The 20,475-nt window shown below is 42.5% G+C and overlaps 2 protein-coding genes across 6 annotated transcripts in view; both read right to left on the reverse strand.

The window, feature by feature from the left end:
* The window catches only part of mipepa (mitochondrial intermediate peptidase a), a 32,038-nt gene extending 30,463 nt beyond the window's left edge, over nucleotides 1-1,575 (reverse strand). The window contains exons 1-2 of one of the 2 annotated variants that reach the window (XM_018748627.2): nucleotides 1,023-1,571; nucleotides 77-250 (exon numbers count right to left, since the gene is read on the reverse strand). In XM_018748627.2, coding sequence (XP_018604143.2) covers nucleotides 77-250; nucleotides 1,023-1,169 — 321 coding nt within the window. In that variant the 5' untranslated portion in view covers nucleotides 1,170-1,571. Of the gene's footprint in view, nucleotides 1-76; nucleotides 251-1,022 lie in introns of both variants that reach the window. The other variant, XM_018748628.2, reaches the window with a different exon arrangement.
* A 1,157-nt stretch (nucleotides 1,576-2,732) lies between these two features.
* Nucleotides 2,733-19,629, reverse strand: brwd1 (bromodomain and WD repeat domain containing 1). 4 transcript variants are annotated; one of them, XM_018748829.2, is made up of 43 exons: nucleotides 19,455-19,629; nucleotides 19,295-19,353; nucleotides 19,164-19,193; nucleotides 18,868-18,927; nucleotides 17,296-17,446; nucleotides 16,995-17,093; nucleotides 16,718-16,878; nucleotides 16,294-16,515; nucleotides 15,623-15,729; nucleotides 15,389-15,459; nucleotides 14,960-15,060; nucleotides 14,682-14,722; nucleotides 14,462-14,563; nucleotides 14,211-14,364; nucleotides 13,976-14,110; nucleotides 13,761-13,889; nucleotides 13,331-13,556; nucleotides 12,961-13,134; nucleotides 12,666-12,849; nucleotides 12,290-12,380; nucleotides 12,037-12,180; nucleotides 11,780-11,850; nucleotides 11,402-11,609; nucleotides 11,160-11,276; nucleotides 10,961-11,068; nucleotides 10,472-10,596; nucleotides 10,260-10,342; nucleotides 9,161-9,272; nucleotides 8,956-9,017; nucleotides 8,608-8,763; nucleotides 7,788-7,908; nucleotides 7,533-7,658; nucleotides 7,375-7,444; nucleotides 7,198-7,251; nucleotides 6,842-6,967; nucleotides 6,595-6,747; nucleotides 6,308-6,480; nucleotides 5,859-5,989; nucleotides 5,612-5,761; nucleotides 5,371-5,520; nucleotides 4,892-5,221; nucleotides 4,683-4,805; nucleotides 2,733-4,581 (listed from the first exon to the last, which is right to left on the reverse strand). In XM_018748829.2, exons 1-43 carry the CDS (start codon nucleotides 19,501-19,503, stop codon nucleotides 3,062-3,064), a joined length of 6,759 nt encoding a protein of 2,252 aa, XP_018604345.2. In that variant the 5' UTR covers nucleotides 19,504-19,629; the 3' UTR covers nucleotides 2,733-3,061. The 4 variants fall into 4 exon arrangements, with proteins under 4 accessions (XP_018604345.2, XP_018604343.2, XP_018604344.2 ...); XM_018748827.2 differs by having other exon boundaries at nucleotides 7,375-7,447; XM_018748828.2 differs by having other exon boundaries at nucleotides 14,211-14,367.
* Between the last annotated feature and the right edge of the window lie 846 nt (nucleotides 19,630-20,475).

Below are 20,475 nucleotides of genomic sequence, written 5' to 3' on the forward strand. Positions count from 1 at the left end.
GTGATTCTTTTTGTATGTGATACCCCGAAAGACTGTCGCCTGATATTAGGCAGATCAAAAACAAGGTAATCTTTACCAGATCTGCCACTTTACACAGACTGTCAGACAGCTGGTCAAAGGCTTGCACCGTCGAGGCACCAGGGGGGTTCTTGCAGACCGTGTCCACCAGCTGTTCAGTCTCTTTCAAGGCTCTTTCCGAGGTGACCTCAAAACCTCCTGGGGAACTGAGCTCTGGAACTCCAAATAAGCCCTTCAGAGCAACACAAAACAAGCGTACTTGTCCATCACAGACTGCAAACACTCAATGGCTCTGGGGTGATGTGTCACTGAGGGAAACTGATGGTGTGGCAACCAAAGAGGGGGCAGCTGGTAGCGTAGTGATTAGAGGTTTGGACCCAAAGGCTGCAGGTTTAATTCCCACCTCCAGCTGTAGTACCCTTGAACAAGGAACTTACACTAAAATTGCTTCAGTGAAACTACCCAGCTGTATAAAATGGGTAAATAATTGGAAGTAGCCTAACGCTGTAAGTAACTTTGGCGAATCATCAAATAAACGTACAGCAACAAGGAGCTGGACTACTAACCAGAAGGTTCTTCAATCAATCCCATCATCATTGCTGTACTACACATTTCATTCAACAATCATGACATGCTAAGGTACTTAGTTAGAATTATTTATACAGCTGGGCAATTTTACTGGACCAATTCAGGGTAAGTACTTTGCTCAACTCAACAGATGACGTGCCGTGGGGATCTGAACCTGCAACCCGGCTTTGGGTCCGAAAAAGCCAGCAGCTCTACCGTCTACCTTGCGCTACCAGCTGAAAACCACTAGCAACATATGACACTTGCAATAAATCGACACCTAAAAAGTAAATACGCACAAGTAGAAATAGGTAAAGCAGCTCAAACGCAAGTGTCTGCTCCTCATGAGTGATGATGGAGAGCTGCGTCACACACGACACGGGCTCCACCACGCTGTCACACAGTGTGTGTCAGCGAGCGAGAGGAGAGGGACTCACCACGTTCTTCTCCCACAGCTCGACTCTCCTCTGCGGTCTCACATTAAAAGCAGCTCCAACAGGAGACCAGGTGGTGACATTTCTCAGTATGTGCCGCACCTCCGTGTGCCTCACGGCGCTCAGCAGCCTCGACGTACAGGTAAACATCGCGCGGCGGCGTTCACGCGCTGAGGGGCCCTCAGTCTTACTAACTCAGTTTAGCGAGCTAGGACGCTGCTATCAACACGCAAACCCCATTCTACCAACTGAGCAGCGCACGAGCAAATTAAAAGCGTTGCGGTGTTTCGTTGTCATCAGCTTTCTGTGAAATAAACAGGGCAAACTGCTGAGGAGGAGCAGCACTGACCGAAGGACAAGAATGGAAAACCCAGCACGAGCGCACTAGAAAGCAGGAGTGTGGAGCAGCTGCTCTTCTTGACTTACGGAAACTAACTTTCGTCAAACACTATGCAAGGAAATCAAATTTCGCTTAAGGCACCAAATAAATTGCTAAAATTCTAACAACTACTGTGTGTTTATTACAGAAAATGGTGCCTCCGCATCGAGATTAGCGATTAATATTTAAGAATTACAAATCTAGCGAAAGTGCAAGCATACGGGAAATTACGCATAGCTGAAACGTCATAAAAAGGCGACTCGTTTGAACTGTAGTTCACCGAAGATGACGTCTCACACCCCCCGGATCAGAACATAAGATTAGATGCTGTTTGTCGTTAAGAAAAGACCACTGAAACACATGGATGCAAATCTGATGTGTAAATGCATTTTATTTACTAGAAAGTCGGAACCCTCTCCCACTCACTCCACAACCAAAATGCAAGACTTTGAGAAACTGTCAATATTAAAGAACTCATGAAGAAAAAAAATGTAACGGTATAAAGAACCCATTTCTAAAACAAGAAACATGAATTTCAACAACTGTTTGTAATTGGCTTTTAAAAAGCATATTGCATTTAATCTAAGTTAATGTTGAAAGGGAATTTAATACTGAAAGTACATTACACTGAACACTAAAAAGTCTTCCCAATATGAGAAATTACAGCATTTTGCAGTAAGTACGTTTTTGGTTTTCTGTACTTGGCAAATGGGTACCAACTGATACTTATATGAATGGCAAGACAATGGTAAACTGTCCTAAAAAATAATGCTGAACTTCACAATTTAAACCCTTAAATATGCACAACTTTGCTACAAGATGATCCTCCACACCTTTAAAAAAAAAAAAAAAAAAAAAAAAGCACTGTTCCCAAATCACATATTTACATCCCAATTCATTAAACATATACAACACATTTTCCAAAATCAAAAGCCACAGAAAAGGGGAAACAAAAGTGTAAATTTTGGCTCATATATTCACCTTCAGATACATAATTACAGTATATAATGCATGTGGCTTTAAAAAGGAGTGTCTAGGGCGAGTGGGATTTGTTCAGGCCAGTGTGTGCTTGTCAAGCAACTGCCACCCTGGAGGCATTTCCTCTCAACTCTTTATTCAAAAAAGACTGCATGTTAGAGGCAAAGGTAAACTTAGCTGACCCCTGAGTTTCTAATGCAAAGACTAGTGTATGAAATACCTCAGTACAGTGTGCGTTTTAGTGCAAGCCAGCAAGAATATGCTCAATTAAACAGAGGTATATTAAAGTAGCACCCAAGCTGGCAATGCTTCACACATTTGTTTTTAATTGGCCAAATCACAGAAGCGAGAAAAAAAAAAAAAAAAAAAAAAAAAAAAAAAAAAAGCAGGTTACCATTTGCTAAATTAACCCTGAAATCAATTAATGATTTGCCCCAAGCATGTGAGATAGCTTGACTTCTGTTCAAACCCCATGTCAAGCCAGCGGTAAACGCTTCTTTCAATACAATTTATGTTTTCACAGAAAATATAAATATCCCTGAATGAAACAAGATTCACAGCATTTTTTGCTTTAAAGGTTCCAGTGCTACTACCGTTTTTTGTGACAATCAGTGACAATAAGTGTCTTTAAGGTCTGCTCTTAGCGTTTGAGACTATTCAGCCTAACCGGTCATGCAGCGGTCCTTCATTCGCTGTCATGATATGTCACAGTCCGTCTGCCACAGTTTCGTGTCCTGATCGTCGTGCATCTCCGCAGCTTCCCATATTTGTCATTGCTCTCTGCCTCTGACATCTTTCGCCTCTTTTTTCTGGCTTTTACAACCCTTTGCATTCTACCATTTCTTCGCTTTGGGCTGCTCTCAGACCCTGAGCTGGGAGACTGTGACTTGGAGGGGGATGATTCCTCGTCCACATCATAGTCAGAGGCACTACTGCTGCTGTAACCACCCCGGCGTCGGGAGTTGAACACTGACCTCAGTCCACCTGAAGACCCAATGTCACCCTCAGTCGATTTGTTTGGCCCACTGCAAATCGACAAGTTGCCCCTCCTCTGCTCATCCTCTGTTTCAGACTCAGTCTGTGGTCTGGTCCTGCTTCGTTTAGCCCGAGTTCTTTTCAGGTTATCCCCGCCGCCTTCTTCCATGTCTGATGTGCCCTGCTTTAAACCTTGAGATTCATCCTCAGATCCCGATGTACAAAGGTATTTCCTTTTGCAGGAGCCATTTTTTGAATTGCCATTTTGAGCTTTACCCCGTTCACGAAGGAATCTTTTTGTTGTAGCAGTGTTGGTTTTGCTGGTTGACCGACTTTGGCTACTGGAGTTTGAGTTGTCTTCTGAGTCATCGCTGACATACTTCTTTTTTACCAAAGGCCGAAGACAAGGCCTTCTGTTGGAGATTGTGTTCTTGTCACTCTCTGACTCTTCACTCTTTCCTTCTGATGAGTCATTAGAAGATGCAAACTGCTTTTTTCTTATGGTTTTGATTTTTGGGGGGATGCCCTCCTCCCCTCCACCTTCAGAATCATCCACTATAACATGAGATTTTTTTTGTGGCCTTGCTTCTGAAGAATGGCTGCCATGCATTTTAGGTCCATTCCTGTTCTTTTGCAGCTGTCGTCTTCTATTAGAATTGCTAGTTTCATCATCTGGTCTGCCAGCATTTCTCTCTTTCAGCTCTTCTTCCTCAGACTCCAACTCTTTTCTTCTCACCCTTAGCCTCTTTGGAATATCAAGTTCACCAGACTTTGAAGTAGAGAAGTTTCCATGTGGCTTACCCCGAATGTCTGGATCTGGGGAAGACTGCTTTCCTTCATTTAACGCTGACTTTTTCTTTTTCCCTGAATACTTATTGTGAGGGCCACAGGTCTTAGGTTCGGTCTTTTCCATCTTCTTCCCATTTTGATAAGGATGCTTTGGAGAACTTCGGCCTTCGCACTCTTCATCATCAGAGCTTTTGTTAGGTTTCGTCCTGTTTGGGAGGCAATCCTCCATCTCATCATCATCATCATCATCATCATCATCCTCGCGACTCGCCATATGCATTTTAGTGAGAGCTGCGGCTGCAGTCTTCCTGGTTGACGTCCGACGGCTGGTTGCTGCTTTTTTGCCATCAGTGTCTGTAGAGGAACTTTCTCCCTTTTCAGAGTAGTCATCTCTCCATTTTTTGTATTTCTTGCAGTTCCCATTCACACGGGATCCACTCTCTGCAACATTGAAGAACAAAAAAACTCAAATGCTTGATTCCTACCATTCCAAAGATTTGTGTTTATAAATACACTAAACTCAATTTGACAGCATTTCTTACCATTTTTCCCTTTCAAGGCTGTTTGCCTGGTGGTTCTACGATTACTGGATGCTGCAGTATCTCCACTTTGACAGTGAGAAGAACTATCCCCTGATTCACTTGAATGCTTGTGAATTTCAGAACCTAGTGGGGGGGAAATACATACATAAGTCCATAAGATCTCTACAGAAGCGGAGGGGTGGGGGAAGATGACTGACACTAACACATGCCTTGTGCAGATGACAGCCCCTCTGAATCTGAACTGCTGTGGATAACAGCTGCACGTTTGCCCGTCCGAACAGCCTGGCGCCCATTATCCTTTCTGCGGCTTTCCTCTTCAAACGGAGAGCCCTCGTCTTCCTCTGAGGCCCCCATTAGCTTCATCTTGCTAACAGCAGCTACAGCAGTTTTCCTGGTTGAAGGCCTGCGTCCAACGCTCTCTTCCTCCTCATCCTCTGGTTTGGAAGCATCAGATTCAGAGCGTTCCTCTTCGGAGCTAGGAGCATGCCTTCTTTCATGGCGCAACACTCTACTGTGGCCATTCATTGGAGCTTGAGTCTCTGCAGAATGACCAGAATACCATTAAAAATATCATGTTTTAACAACTCCAATATAAAAAGCAAACCAACTCCACACAGAAACTAAGGAATTGCATCTGATCTGCTATATAACAGTATCTTTTGTTGAAGTTTTATTTATGCTGTTTTACCATGTTTCTTCCTGACAGCAGCAGCACTGTTTCTGGTTACTCTTGTGCTCCTGCTCTGATAGGGGCGCGAAGAGGAAGTGGAGGGCTGTGTGCTGTCCTCACTTTCTTCACCCTTATTGGACCCCTCCGTTACACCTCCACTGTCAGAGACTGAGGCAGCATGAAAAGCTGGTGAGAAACCTTCCATTCAAAGGCATTAAAATGGAGAGAAAGCATGGGCTCTGAAAAAAAATGCACTCACCCTGCCTCCTCCTCTCTTTTGTGCCCCTAGTTCTTGTCACCCGTCCACCTCCCCTGCCCTCTCTTGCACGATAACTGCGAGTGGCAGATCGCCGTCTGTTATCATCTGTCCCCAAGTCAATTGAAGACAATGACCTCTCACTTTCAGAATCTAAAACAAGAAGGAAAGCAGAAAATTTATTACCATTTCAGGAACAGCATGGTACCAAGGAAAAATGTGTGAGAGATGGCACTGTAGAAAAACTTACCAGATGTTGACTCTGTGTTACTTCCTGAGGTCTCAGATGCAGCTTTGGTGAGCTTCTTCTTGTAGGAGGTAGATTTTGACTTGGATGACACTTCCAGTTTTTCCTGAGTTGTTACAAGCACCTTCCGTTGACTATAAAAACAAAGAACCTGAGTTAGTATTGCCTTTTGTCACAATGTCTCGTGTCACACTGATTAGCACTGATAAAATAAAATTTGAGATCAAGCAGTTGCAGATTCAAATCCCTTAAGAGAAATAGTTAGACCTTCAAGCTGGAACTTAATAGTAAAAATATATCCACCTAAATAAATGAAATCAAGCCAAGACCATCAAACCAGTCCAGAATCACCAGTTATTGGAAAAACTGCTGCAGTGTATAAAAGCATCTTATGTAGAATATTGTGATTTTTGTCAATTTAAAAAACACAGGAAGTAGGAAGGCTTCCACACCTGGGAGTTTCGGTACTAGAGCTGAGAGGAAGTTCCTGGTGCTGCACCTTCTTCCGGAACCTCTGGCTGCGTCTCAACTTCTCACTGCTTTTCACAGCTGTCTTGTAGTCTGAAATGATGGCTCTGATTCGCTCTTCAAAGAAGGCAGACAGCCGCAAAGTCATACTATAGATCTGCAGATCAAAAGGAAAGAAATGCATTTAAATCCTGGACACCAAACGCAATGTCATACATTTTCTCCTGCCAAAAGACCAGGTGCAAGTAGCAACTGCAGACAGGTAAAGTACCTTGGAACGCTTGTTTGGAGTGAAGGCTTTCGCATTGGCAAAGATCAGCCTAATATCTTTGCAAAACTCTGTTGGGTTCTCATATCGGTCTTCATCCAAATTTCTCCTCACAGTACTAAAATCCATTGGCGTGTCAATAATGTTGTTGTAGTCCTGAAAACAGGAGAGGAACACATTTAAATAACACTGTTTCAAAAATGGCTGTGGTTTCTTGACTACTATTTGTTTTTGTATGAAATTCTCTTACTGGATAAGAAGAAAGGTCAACAGGCTCCCGGAAAGGCTCAGAATCCTCACACTCAAAGATATAATCTAGCAAACGCTTGCAGTGGTCCTTCCATGCATCTTTATCATGGACAACCTCCACAGTGTGCTTGGGGAAAAGACAGATTTCCATTTAGAATAAGAATGGCACTTTGTCACTTGTAATTTGCACAGTTCTTACATGTATAGTCTTCAGTTCCCTTCGTGGATAAAGGAACACAGTCATAAGTACTGTAAAATTTATAAAAGAAGGTAAACAAAAAAGTGTATATATGCTTTCATATTTTATATATTTTACAATAAGTAACAGACACTAGGAAATGTAAAGAAATTAAATACCTGCAGATGTCTGGACCCAGAGGAGGTACACGGGGCATCAGCATCATCCAGGTCCTATCAAAACACTTTGTGAGTCTCATAAAACATAAAGCACCAAATCACATACAGCTTCAGTTACAGGTGGAAAACCATAACAACCAAAATGCTCAGAGGGAAAATTGACAGAAGACATTTTACCTCATCATCACTGTAATCCATGTCATCTACAGCATTGTAAATCTCCATTATATCAGTGCAGTCAGGTTTGCTGCTACAAAAAAGAAAGATTTGTAGTTTTCCATCATGCCTTAAAGAAGGGGGAGGGGGGAATGCTATAAAAAGCAGTTGAAACTCACTTGATGAACTTCAGGAGAACGTCAGTGAGTACTTTTGCAAAGTGGGCGATTTTGCTCCTGGATTCGTTGAAGGTTCTTGCATTGTGTGCAATGTATCTAACATCCCAGACTAAGGCTGATATTCGTCTAACAATGAAACAAAAATTTGTCAGAAAAAAAAATATTATACACACACACACACACACACACACAAAAAAACTCAGCAAAAGGTACAATTACAGCAGATGTTCAGGTTCCCATCAACCCACAGCTGACCTGTAGAACCTGTTGATTAGCCTCATCCTGATGGTGCCAAGGTCTGTTGGATAGGCAATCACGGTACAGTACGTTGGATACTGGACGATGTCCACAGGTCCAACAAAAGGAGCAGCTATGTCTAGTAACAATGAGAGAAGTCAGAACCACTGGTGGTGCTACTTGTGATGATACAGTAATTAACAGGATGGACACAAATGATGAAATCCTAGGATGGAAACTCCTGAGCTACAGTTGGTTTCCTAAACCAGGTTAGATGTGTATCTGGTTAAAATGTAAAATACCACTATTGTTTGAGTGTCTAACAAATAATACTATAATTACCAGACATGACAGAACAACTGTCTGTATATAGGTAATCACAAGAGTCCTTGGGACAGTCAGACTAAAGTGTCAGGATTAACAACTGTTACAATCCAGCACAGGAAATGTTTAAGTTGTGTGTTTAAAAAAAAAAAAAAAAAAAAAAAAAGGTTGACTTCATTCTAGCTCGTCTCCTACCTTTCACTCAACCTCCTGGGCCTCACTGAAACATAGATCACCTGAAAATACAGCCTCAGCTGCAACCAAATCCCAACAGCTATATAAATTTGCATTACACCATCTGTCACAATAACCTTCGTATTTCCTGTCTGACACAATTCTATAAACATCTGCTTGTGTAATGTACATGGGCATAAATGGTGGCATCAGACAAACTGTGCTTTGATAATCCTCTCTACATAAAGCTGTCTGTTGTGAAAACATGTTTATTTACCCCATATCGCTGTAGGAAAACAGCAGCTAAATGAATAAATGTAATGTAAAAATAAAACCCAACCTATCTGCATGAGCTGGTCGATGGCCGAGATGATGCGCTCACACTCTTCATCTCGACTCCTTGCTCCCCACTCCCCTTCCAGCGGTTTGTACATGATGTCAGTCATCTCATCGGGTGTCACAGGGACACCTCCTCCTTCTGATTCTGGATGCTGGGCTAAGAACACGTGAAAGTGATGATTTGATGGTCTGCAGAAATCAATGCAAATTCCAATTCTTTTGGCTTTTCAATGAACACATGAATACAAAAATTTAAAAAGACAACTTTAAACAAAGTACAGTACGCACTTAATCTTCTTTAAATGTCTGATTAATAATACAATAAGGCCAAGAAAGTAAAATAAAATACCATTCTCCGGAATAGGTTCTATGTCCCAGGGGCTAAGTTTTTCGGTTTCTCCATTATCCCATCTGATATAGAGAGGTGAGTCAATCAAAACCAGCCTCTATTGCCAACATCAGCAAAAACTGCATATAGCAAGCTGTTATTTGGCAAGGCAGCATCATAATCATGGACAGAGCTCATATGTTGTCTACTGCTTCTGTGGACTCACTTGACTTTGAAGCACTGGAAATGGCTGTCAGGGTACTCAGGCTGGTAAGGCTCCTGACAGATGATGATCCCAAACCACCAGGCATCGTCAATTACTGAACGAAATCGGTCATCTGCAAAAGAGTGGGACCTGGACTTATGCATGGGCAGTACAACTAACACAAAACAAGTACAATCAGTATATGTGTGGAATATATCACGACCCACATGGAATGTACAGAACATATGAGGTGTGAATGACTACATAATTGTTAGCCAAACAGCTGACTGAGAATACAACAGCAAAATGGTATATACGATCCAAGTCATTGTAGAAATGGACAGTAGATGGATTGAAGTAATGACAGAAGATCCAAAAAACATTAACGGCTTGACAAATCGAAAGAATTCTAAAATGTCTGGACTCCCTTCTGGAAGTTGCTACAATAGTACTACATGATGACACCTACGAAATATTGCAACCTTTTGACCTCAGGTTCTTCTTGTATGCATGTGGTTAATTTGCAATTTACATTTATTCATTTAGCAGACTCTCTTTCTCCAAAGTGATGTACATCTCAGAGAAAATGCAATGTGTGTATTACATTACGAGAAAGAGACATAGCTGCAGGCATTTAAGTAAACTTTGTTTCTTTTCACTTTATGCACCGATGTTCATCGGGTGAGGAGGTGCATAAAACTCAAGAGTTGACAAATCCTGATCACCTTCCTACAATTTTTTAAAAAATTTCTTGGTGTATTGTTTCTGTCTATGTTGCTGTGACTCAGTGCTGCTTAGAAAACTTTTAAAAAAAAAAAAAAAAAAAAAGGTGGCAGTCATTCATGTGCCTGATACCTGTTAGTATAGTGGTTGGAGCCGCTGCTTTTGGATCTAAAAGTAACAGGTCAAAATCGCAGTTCCAGCTATGCCCTTCAGAAAAACACATACCCTAAATTGCTCCAGTAAAATTAGACAGCTGCATAAATGGGTAAATAACTGTAGGTAGCTTAACACTAAGTTCCTTTGGAAAAAAGCATCAACTAAATGAATAAATGTACACGTGTGGGTTGTCAGAACGAGACCTATGGCAGCACCCTCAAGCCCAGTCCATTGAACTCACTTGGCTGCCACACTCGCTGTCGGGCCTCATCGTAGCTCTGTTTCAGCACTAGAAAATCGATCACATCTGGCATATCGTGGTACCTACAGAAGGACACAGCATGTCTAATGGGAACGATGACGTGCACTCCAACGTTCTACCTATCTGAAACATACGAAGCCAAAAAGACGTCCCTCCTTCCCAGGTGTCCCATTCATCAAGGTGGCGCTTACTTGACAGAGAATGACTTGTCAGTGAGTTTGCCTGTGCCATGGTCAATCAGAGATAGCTTCAGGCAGCACAGTGTGGGTGGACAAACTTCATACTTGATCCCAGTAATTTTAACAAATTCTTGGTCCTGTCAGAGTTAAAAGGCTTTAATTCCTGATTCACAACAGAGGGTCACCCAATTAACAGTTGATTAGAGCATTAACCACTTGCAGAATGGTTTGGTTAAATATGTTGACGCAAGTATTAAAATACCACACTAAAAATTAAAGAGTAAATTATATTTTTCCAATGCAGGCTCACAGGCTGATTTGCCTGTTATCCATGAAGATCACTGTATTAATATCAAATCTATGTAGAGCTTTCCATCTGTGTATTAATGCAGACAGTATATGACAAGGACATTAAATCCCTCCAGTACTAACTTTGGTAAATAACTCATACTGGAGAAGAGGCGATTTGTAAGACAAATGAACTGGAAAAGAAACTCTTACCCTCAAGTCCATCCTTCTCCAGGGCTGCTTTTCCAGATTTATAGAGTACACGTTATTTTTCTTCACTGCCTCCACATAAGCCTCATGGCCCTGCCGAAAATAGATCACCTGCAACAGAGGTGATTGCCTGTAAGAGGTACAAGTGAAACCAAATTTGCACAACAAAATCACTGTTGAAAGGGAAACTATTCAAACTTACCTCATCTCCCATTTGCGGGACAAAGGGAGACTTCCTTGGAATAACATCTGTGATCCAGGCAGAGGGTCGATACTCATTGGAGATTTCCCTGTTAACAGATGGTCTGCTACTTTGGCGCTGGGAAATGAAAAACACAGATATGAGCAAAGAAGTGGTGCACAGCCAACGTGACAACACAACCGCCCTTTGCCAGTCACAGGAAAGGGAGAGATTTTAAAGAGGTTTCCACTAACAGTACTAACCCTTGGGACCTTTCCCTTGGACTTCTTTGGCTTCAGGGGTTGGGGAGGTCGCTCCTCTTCATCCTGAGGCTGCTCTACTTCATCATCATCTTCTTCCTCTGAGCTGCTGATACGACGTCGTGCACGCCTCTTGGACGAGAGGGGTGTGGGTGGCTGAAGGTTGGAACCAGCATCTGGTGTCCAGTCGGAGTACTCACTGGAAGAGTTGCTGCTCCCGGTGGGAATGACAAACAATGTTGAACGTTGTCAAGACAAACCTTCAATACACATGTGTACATTATCATATTTTTGAGGGGGGACAATTTAAGCCATCCAGAAAAAAAAAAAAAAAGAAAAAAAAAAAAGAAAATGACAGCAATGCATTCTAGGTGTCCATACCACGAACTGTCACTTCTCCACTCCTCTTCCTCATTTGAAGAGTCCATCTCACTGTCTTCCATTTCATTGTCCTGGAGCAGGAGAGAGCCAAAAAAAAAAAAAAAAAAAAAAAAAAAGCCATGTATACTAACTGTTCATTTCACATCTGAAACTCCACTCCTATCAGATGTGGATGTTTTAACATTCCAAGCCCTTTGGTGCAAACTCAGTCTAGTTTAAAAGCATGAACATGACAATTATGTACACGGAGAAGCTACCTCTGAGGTGGCAGTCTCTTCTCCCTCCTCGCAGGAGAACTCGATTAACTCCTCTGTGAGGCCGTTACGGGTGCGGAAGCTTCTCTGTCTCTGTTTGTGGGACTGTGTTCGTCTTCCACAAGGAATTTCATCATCAGAATCATCCTTTCAAAGAGGCAAAAAGAGAGCGGCCTCACTCACAGTGTGGAATAACCACAGCCTTCATTACCTCCAGAGCAAACAGGACTGAACATCAAGTAAGAGTTCCGGTTACCCTGCAGCTCCCATGTGTCAGTCTTCGTTTCCTGGTGTTGTAAAGAGACATCTCCTCCTCCCCCTTTGCTGTTCTGAACTCTTCCTGTGACCTAAAGGAGCAAAGTATTTGCTTATCAACATACTACCATCAAAGCAATTTTCCGAGGGTGTCTTTTCAAATTCATATTGTGCAGTTCATAAATTTCTTAATTACGCTGCTCCACTATTTGTGCAACTGAGTATTTTTCCTAAAACTATTAAAAGTATATGAGTTATTAACAGCAGGTCCTCTCCTGGGACCTGACTTAACATCTACTTGCTTATAAGGCCAAGTCATTATCCACCATGCTTCCTTAAGCTTTGATCTCAATGTTACTGGGGTAACTAGAGCTTACCTGTAGGCACTAGGAGGTAATTCAGGTACCACCACCCTGCGCCTCCACGCCTGTAGATCACGTTCAGTGGCAATCTGGCTGCGTGGTGCATTCTGGTGCATCTGCCGCACGCCCTCCACCTGTCCGCTCCGCCGGAGGCCCACACTTGGGGATGACTGCACCTCCGCAGCTGCACTAGTAGATGCTAATGAGGAAAGTGTAATACACACACACACATGCAGAGCATATGCATATACAAAGGAAGTTCATGCCATCCACCCCATACTACCAAACATCGAAGGTTAGAAGGCTATACCTCTGCGTGGGGTTCCCGGCACAGCAGCTGGGCCTGATGCTTCCGGCTGGCTCTGCCGGTCCTGCTGTTCCTGCAGCTGCCTGATGACATTGTCTAGAATGCTGTGCTGGCCTGCGCCCTCCTCCTGATCGGTAGTTTGCTGGCTGATCACTTGCTCCACCACCTCCCCATCACCTGAGGATAAGCCCAACCCAGCAGGCCGTAATGCATATTCAACAAAAAGAAATCAATTTACTGCATTTAGAACTGAGCACACAGCCCCCAGTCTAAACATTCAAACATTCCAAAATATTATCCAATGTAAAATTATCACAGATGCTAGTAAAAAAATCTTTAAACATGCAGAAAGATGGTGGACGCAGGCCCATACCTGTGGCCACATAACCCAGCTGTGGCACCAAATGCTCATCTGCAAAGTTCTCTCTTCCTGGGACTAGTCTCTGGAACCCGGGTGGATGGGGATTCCCGTCAACATCTACCAGGAATGGAGGGGGCATAAGGTGGGGAGCTTGCTGTGTCTGCTCATCCAGGACGAAGCCGTTGGCGTCTCGAATGAGGGGCCGATAGTCCGTGTGGAAGAACACCTGATCTGGAAGCTGACATAGGAAAAAGCTTCCTCAACCCTACAAAAATCTGCAAGTTATCACAACACAACTGCAGACCTAAAATATATCCTAATGAAATTAAACTTCAGTGGCTCAAAACTTGAGAAACCAGAGTTACGCTTGTTATTCTTTGATGTAAAAAGCTACATTAGTTTACTGTATTGTCTGGGATCATTTAGGTTTTCCTAAGATTACCTTTTCATATGGCTTGGAGCTCCCAAATCCAAGTATGACCAGATGGCCATGAGAGTCTGTGCAAGCAAAGCGCTGGCCATCTGGGGAGAACTTGCAGTCAAAAACTGCCCCATGGCCCTGACCTTCAATCTGAACAGGCAAAGCAAACAGAAGTTTAACACAAGAACAGGTGGCATTGTTGAAATACAGATCATGTGAAGATTTCAACATCCTACCATATTGAAATAGTGCTGTGTCTTGCTGCCCTTTGTGATGTCCCAAATGAAAACGTTTCCATCGTGGCCTGCAGACAGCATGATCCTTGGGTCCGAGGGGTGGGGCTCCAAGACAAACACTTCTGCCTCGTGGCCCTAGTTGAAGGAAGGGCAAGGACACTTCCAGCTCTTAGTTAAATAATCAGCGATGCAGATTTAGCAGATTACCGAAACGACCAAAGACACTTTCACTCACTTTCAAAATGTGGAGCAACTGCCCTGTGTATGAGTTCCATACTTTGAGCAGGTGGTTGTTCACAGCTGTGATGACTGTGTTATCGTGCCGATCCCAGGATACCATAGTCACCTTCAACTTGAAGAAGCTCTCCTCATCCGTCGAGAGGTCCGACCTGCTGAACGAAACACACAGGTGAACATGAAGATGGGAAAAGCACCAGATGCATGTGGGGGGGCAACCTCGCAAGGCAACAGATTAAAGGGGCCTACCCTGCAAGAGTGGCTGACATGTCCAACAGACAGCTTCTCCACTGCTGATTCTCCTTCAGCTGCCATATTCGCGCCGTGCCATCACAGCTGCCGCTCACAAACCTGATTGTTACCGAACACATGCTTAAGTTCTAGCCCTTTCAGTTTAAAAACAGCCTGTTCCTGCGCTACACAATGTGAAGAGAGGGAATCCTCTGTTGCAACTTAAAAATTTACATACCTTTCCCCAGAGTGGCAGAACTGGATACTGTCAACCTTGTCCTACAATATGGTTAATAGTAAAAATTTTACAATCATAGCTACAGTCAGAGCTGAAGCCATTTTCTTCAAATTACATCAAAAGATTCTCATACACGAGTTCTCATTTGTTATGTACAAACAGAAATGGATATTACTGAATTTAATTGCAAAAATAAAAAACAGTATTTTGTAATAGCCTTTAAAAAAACATATGCATATATATAATACACACATACACACACACATATAATATATTACCGTGTGTGCAGCAAGCTCTGCCATTTTTTCTGGATTCCCAGAGCCTAGGCAGTATATCCTGATAACATGGTCAGTGCTTCCTGTTGCTAGGAACATGCCACCTAAAATTTGAGAGAAAAAAGCTATTTTTTCCAAGACATACCTTTAAGCAATTGACCAAACACAATTCAATCATAGGATAATAACTAAAGAGTAGAGTAAATACTACAAAAGTAGATAAGAAATTAGAACTACAGTACATTAAACTGAGTAACAAGTCCATTACAAACACATTATCTGCAGAATCCAAAATGTGCTTGTCATTAAAGTCTATGATTTGGTGGGATCTTTGACTGTAATTTCCATTATGCAATCCAAAATAAACAGACAAATGAAGAGAAGGAAGTCAGAAAAAGCCATGAATTATTTATTTATTTATTTTTTTTTTACCTGCACTGAAAGAAGAACAGACCATCTGAACACCTGGCCTAGGTCTTTCTGTAAACTTGAGGGGCCGATCACTTTAAGAATAATAAGAAAAAAAAAAGATCTAATCACACCATTCAGATGCACATTTTTAACAAAAATCCTGAACTTCAATTTGTCCAAATCGGTTTTACATACGCTTCCCCCAATAGAATTCTACTTTAAATCCCCCCCTTTACAAACACATGATACGCTAACCTGAAATTGAAGTTAATGCTGTTAGCATCCCACTGCCAGAAGCACACTGTTGCATCTGTCCCAGTGGACACCATGTACCTCTTTGAGCCCTTAGCAAATGGAGAGAACTAAGAACACAAAAAAGCAATGCTTTACTTACATCATCAAGGGTATCATCTTAAAGCCAGTTCCAAAAAAATAAATCTAATTTTAGGACTTAAGTTCAGAATAATGCACCAAAAAAAGTAAATTCCAGCTATTTTGAAACTATTAAACAAGGGTGTGGCATGTTAAACTCTGATGCAATCAAGCACACAAAACAGCTTTTCAAAAGTTGTTCTCAACAGAGGAATTTTCTTTTGAAGCTTTTGGCTTGTGCAAAAGCAAAAGTGCATATAAAAATCTTTGCCCCTACAGTACAGGCAACATATTGTTTTATGGAAACAAAGAAACAAACATTAACAGAAAGGATATCCAAAAAATATAAACTCTCTCATTCCATTTCACACCAGCATTAACTCCATTGTTTACAAGTTGTATGTTTGTTTATCAGCATTAAACTAACGGACCAGAGCTCTAAAGTATGTGTTTACATTACAAGCCAGTGCCAGACAACGAGTGATAGACTCATGGTGAGGAAAGAAGCAAAACAGAGTGCTGGATGGAAATAAGAGAAGCAACAAGTCCTCTACCTGAAGGGAGGTGATGGAGCCAGAGTGGCCCTGCAGCACAGCTACAGGTGCACAAGTACGGAGGCACCACACCCGGATCGTTCTGTCGCAACTCCCAGCTGCTATCAGCGTGTTCTCAAAATTGACAGCCATATCTGAGATCTCCGCTGAGTGTCCCCGGAGGGTTGAATGAAGCCTCCCATCAAAGGAGGACCAAATTTTCACAAGGCAATCATCAGACCCCTAGAGAGACAGCATATGCACATTTTATGACAAAGTCAAGAATCACACAGACACATCACTCATACAGCTCCTCCCGAAACCATCATATATAATATTGAAATATGAGTGGAAAAAAATATTACTGTTCCTTGCAAGAAAAAAATTGCACAAGCAATATTCTTTAGAGGAAACATCATCATTTGAGTCTGAATATTTAACTCACTGTAAAAATCCTGAGACCAGTTCGGTCAAATGCGATGCAATACACAGCAGACAAGTGGCCCAGAATCCTTTTATGCATCTTTGTGTGCTCATAGTTGCTCACAGGGTTCATGCAACCGAACCGCTGAACGCCGGTCAACTCCCGTCCACGGTATACCTCCACTGTAGCAAACGCAAAGTTAGCAAGCAAATTAAAGAGCTTCACTATCAGAACTTGACTTCCAAACCAAATGCTTGCAAAAAAACAGAGCAAGGATGGGTTGGACAAAAAGACCGACCTAGGTTTGGCTGTTCCCTACAGCTCAAAGGCAGCTCTGGTGGTCTTCCCCTGTGAAGGGCCGCAAAGGAGGAACCTTTCCGATGAACCTGACGGCAGTCTTGGGGGAGAAAAAAGGCTCAGAGTCTATCCCCGAACATTTACACATATATATTTTAAGTATAAAAGAAAACAGCACAAGGTTACACATAAAATTATGCACTTCATCAAATTTGCAGATATATGAACACTAATTAAAGATCTTGAAAGTCATAAACAGCATTCATGCTTATTACAACCAAATACAATTCGGAGTTGCTCACCTTTAACAGTGCGGAGCAGACAGTGTCTTCCTGTCCCCAACAGAGAACGCACCCCGGGAACCCTGGTCGGCAATTCTTTGTCCAATATTGGACCAATGTGTTTGCAGATCTGCAGCAGGTGGTCTGGCGCAAGATGACTGTTAGCAGCCACCTGTGAAACCAAACATTAACATAACATTTTACTGGGATGTTGAACGATTTGATGTAAGCAAGTGAATGGATATCTCACCGATTAACTGAATTCCCTTAAAGCTCAGAAACAGATATTGACATTTTGCATTCATTTAGCTGATGCTTAACACCGTAATTCGCTTTAGAGAAAAGCCTCTTACAATTATTCACTCATTTATATAGCTGGATAATTTTACTGGAGCACTTCAGATAAATTCTTTGCTCAAGGATACTACAGCTGCAGGTGGGATTCAAACCTGTCACCATTTGGGTCCAAAGGTGGTAGCTCTAACCACTAATACCAGCTGCAACTGTAATTGTTAACTTAATGCTCCAGGTCTCTGCAAATAAAATAAAGCTGTAACACATGCATGGGGAACTCATGACTAAGTTGCTATTACCAAAGAAAATTACTCTTGATTTACTTGATCTTTTAACACCCTAGGGAGGCAGGTACCCTCAGCTGCACCCTTGAACCTGAAACACCCAGGTTCAAACACCACCTCCTGCTCATGTCCTGAATGTACTTCCACTGAATTACTCCAGTAAAAACTACCCTGCTGTATAAAAGGATAAATGATTGCAAGCACCTTTTTTTGAACCAATTTTATTTTGCTTTGTAGAAACACAGCAGCAGAACAGCGTAATCGAACAACACCCAAAGTTAGACAGGGTTGTGCTGTTATATAAAATTCATCGCTTCTTACAGCACATCCTGCGAGTCTCAGTGTGGATTCCTTAAAAAAAAAAAAAAAAAAAAAAACTGAAATGACATTCGTTTTTATAATCACCTACTGAAACAAACCCCCGAGCCTTCGTTTAAACAAGAAATTAGAAAGAGACGCAAAACAAATTTATATCGAAGCCATGTGCATTCATAAAAAACACTGATCTGACATGCTGCTTAAAATAAAATCTCGTTTGTGAAGCTCACTTGGCCACAAACACAGCTGATCCGGCTCGAAAAGGCATACAACCATTTTATGCAAAACATACCCGAATATCAGCGAATCACAGTGCAAGTCACGGGCAAAATAATGTTACTAGAGCAAAAACAGAGCGCTGATTGGCCGGAGCGACGAGTGGCTGACTCCTCCCCCACGAGTCCCCACCCTATCTGCAATACAACACTCGGAAGAAAATGTAGCTATCCATCTAATCACGTTCCTGCGGTTCTTCACCAACCCAACACAAAGTGGACAGTTTTGTCCCTGTCCACCTCTGAACTTTCTGAAAACACCACACGTTACAACCACGGAATAAACACATTTCCCCACCGATTTCACGCTGCCCTTGCCGATACCCGGATCATAGAGACGAGTCGAAGCAAGGCAATTAAGAGCCGAAGAATTATATTAATTTATATAATATATATTATATATGCGTATTAAATAGCCTTACCAAATCTTCGTATGATCTGGGATGTTCATTTCCTTCCCAGTCCAGTCGCTTGGGCAGAAGCTGAAGACAGAAAGGTCAACGTTAGCGACGGATGCCTGGATTCCGGCAAAAGAGCAGCACCTGACCGTGTGAAATTCGGTTTGTAACAACGTGTGATGTCAAAAAAGAGAGACACGGTCCCTTAGAAGGGCTTCTAAACCGCAGCCGAGGCGCGCCGCTGCCCCGTCCCAGTCCCGTCGAGGCAGCTGGACGAGCGGCAGCGGCGGTCGCACTCGGGCTCGGAGCCGCATACACACCTGATATTCCTCCAGTTCCCTCGCCAGGACCTGCAATAGATCACAAACGGCGTTTCAGAGCGCTTATACGAGCCGCGAAGTGATTAATACACGTTTCCGACACACAGAAACGAGCCCGAAGCACAGCTCACCTCAGCCGCTTTCCGACAGGGACCAGTCGTTAAATAACGAGAAATGAGGAAATATAGCTCTAAAGGGGAAAAAAGGAACATGTTCAAGAAAATTGGAATAATATATCTAAATATGGAATATCCTTTTTTTTACAAAAATATTTACTTTTATTCGCCTTACCCGATTCAAGGAGCGAAATATTCTGATTTTTGGCCGCTGAATCAGCCATAGTTTTAGTGGAACTGTTTTTTAATCGAAACTTGTTGTCAGAGATAGTCTGAAATATTTATTTAATTTCGGCCGCTCCGCTGTGACCCCCTCCTCGGTTGCTCCCGCTCTCTATTCAGCCCGTTTTCGGTCGCCATTGGGAGGATGAGGCCTGAGCTGCGCGAGACACTTCCGCCCAACGGCAGGAAGCGGGGGGAGGGGAGAGGAGTGCTGCGCTTCTCGAGCCACAGTAACAAAGGGAGACCTGCGGGTGTTTGCCAAAACGCTTCTCGGGCTCCTTTTCTGGTGTTCCCTACTGAATACTGTAAAGCTACTTCCAGTTATGACTGGTCTTTAAGAGGCATTAAGCGTGTAAATGCTCGCAAGGTCGTGTTTTCTGTTGTCGTCGCTCTTCTTGGCGATGACGTCAGGCGCAATGGCGACACAAAAGACCGTCTCGTGCCGCCGCCGCCGCTCAATGCGTGGGATTTCGGTGCGCGTGAGCACAACGAAGGAATTAAGACTTTAAATAATAATGCAGTGGTCTTTAAACAATCATGTTGTCGATTAAATTTAGACGGCCCACCCAAAAAAGTTTTTGTTTTTAACCAAAGATTTATTACTACTTCACAAACTACATCTTGATGGTTTTTTTTGCCTGTGTGTAAAAGATTCGGAGTGTTACCACCTTGACTCATTTTCGATCATACAGTGATCGATGTTGTACATCTTCCTACAATTTTCTCTGCAAAAATGTTGTTTGTGCAACTAAAGCAATGACACCGGTTTGTTTTGAAACTCCACTTAATGCTCAGTCGGCTATTGTTTGTATTTGACTGCAGTTGTTCGCATTTTGAAAGTGACGAGACATTTTTTGAATAAAAAGACACACTTCGCTAACCGTCGAATGTTATAGTCTTCTGATTTTGTTTCGTTTTTCGCCCAAAATACTAGTTCAAAGATGCCTCAGGAAGCTGAATTTGTAGAAGTACCT

Source organism: Scleropages formosus, chromosome 10 (genome assembly GCF_900964775.1).
Source record: "Scleropages formosus chromosome 10, fSclFor1.1, whole genome shotgun sequence".
Taxonomy (NCBI): Eukaryota; Metazoa; Chordata; class Actinopteri; order Osteoglossiformes; family Osteoglossidae; genus Scleropages; species Scleropages formosus.

Coding starts and splice junctions, on each gene's coding strand:
- brwd1 (XM_018748826.2), bottom strand. CDS start 19,503: ATGGCTGATTCAGCGGCCAAAAATCAGAATATTTCGCTCCTTGAATCG. Junction 14,564..14,681: donor TTCTGCCACTCTGGGGAAAG/GTATGTAAATTT, acceptor GGTAACAATCAG/GTTTGTGAGCGGCAGCTGTG. Junction 14,111..14,210: donor AGTTGCTCCACATTTTGAAA/GTGAGTGAAAGT, acceptor TCCTTCAACTAG/GGCCACGAGGCAGAAGTGTT.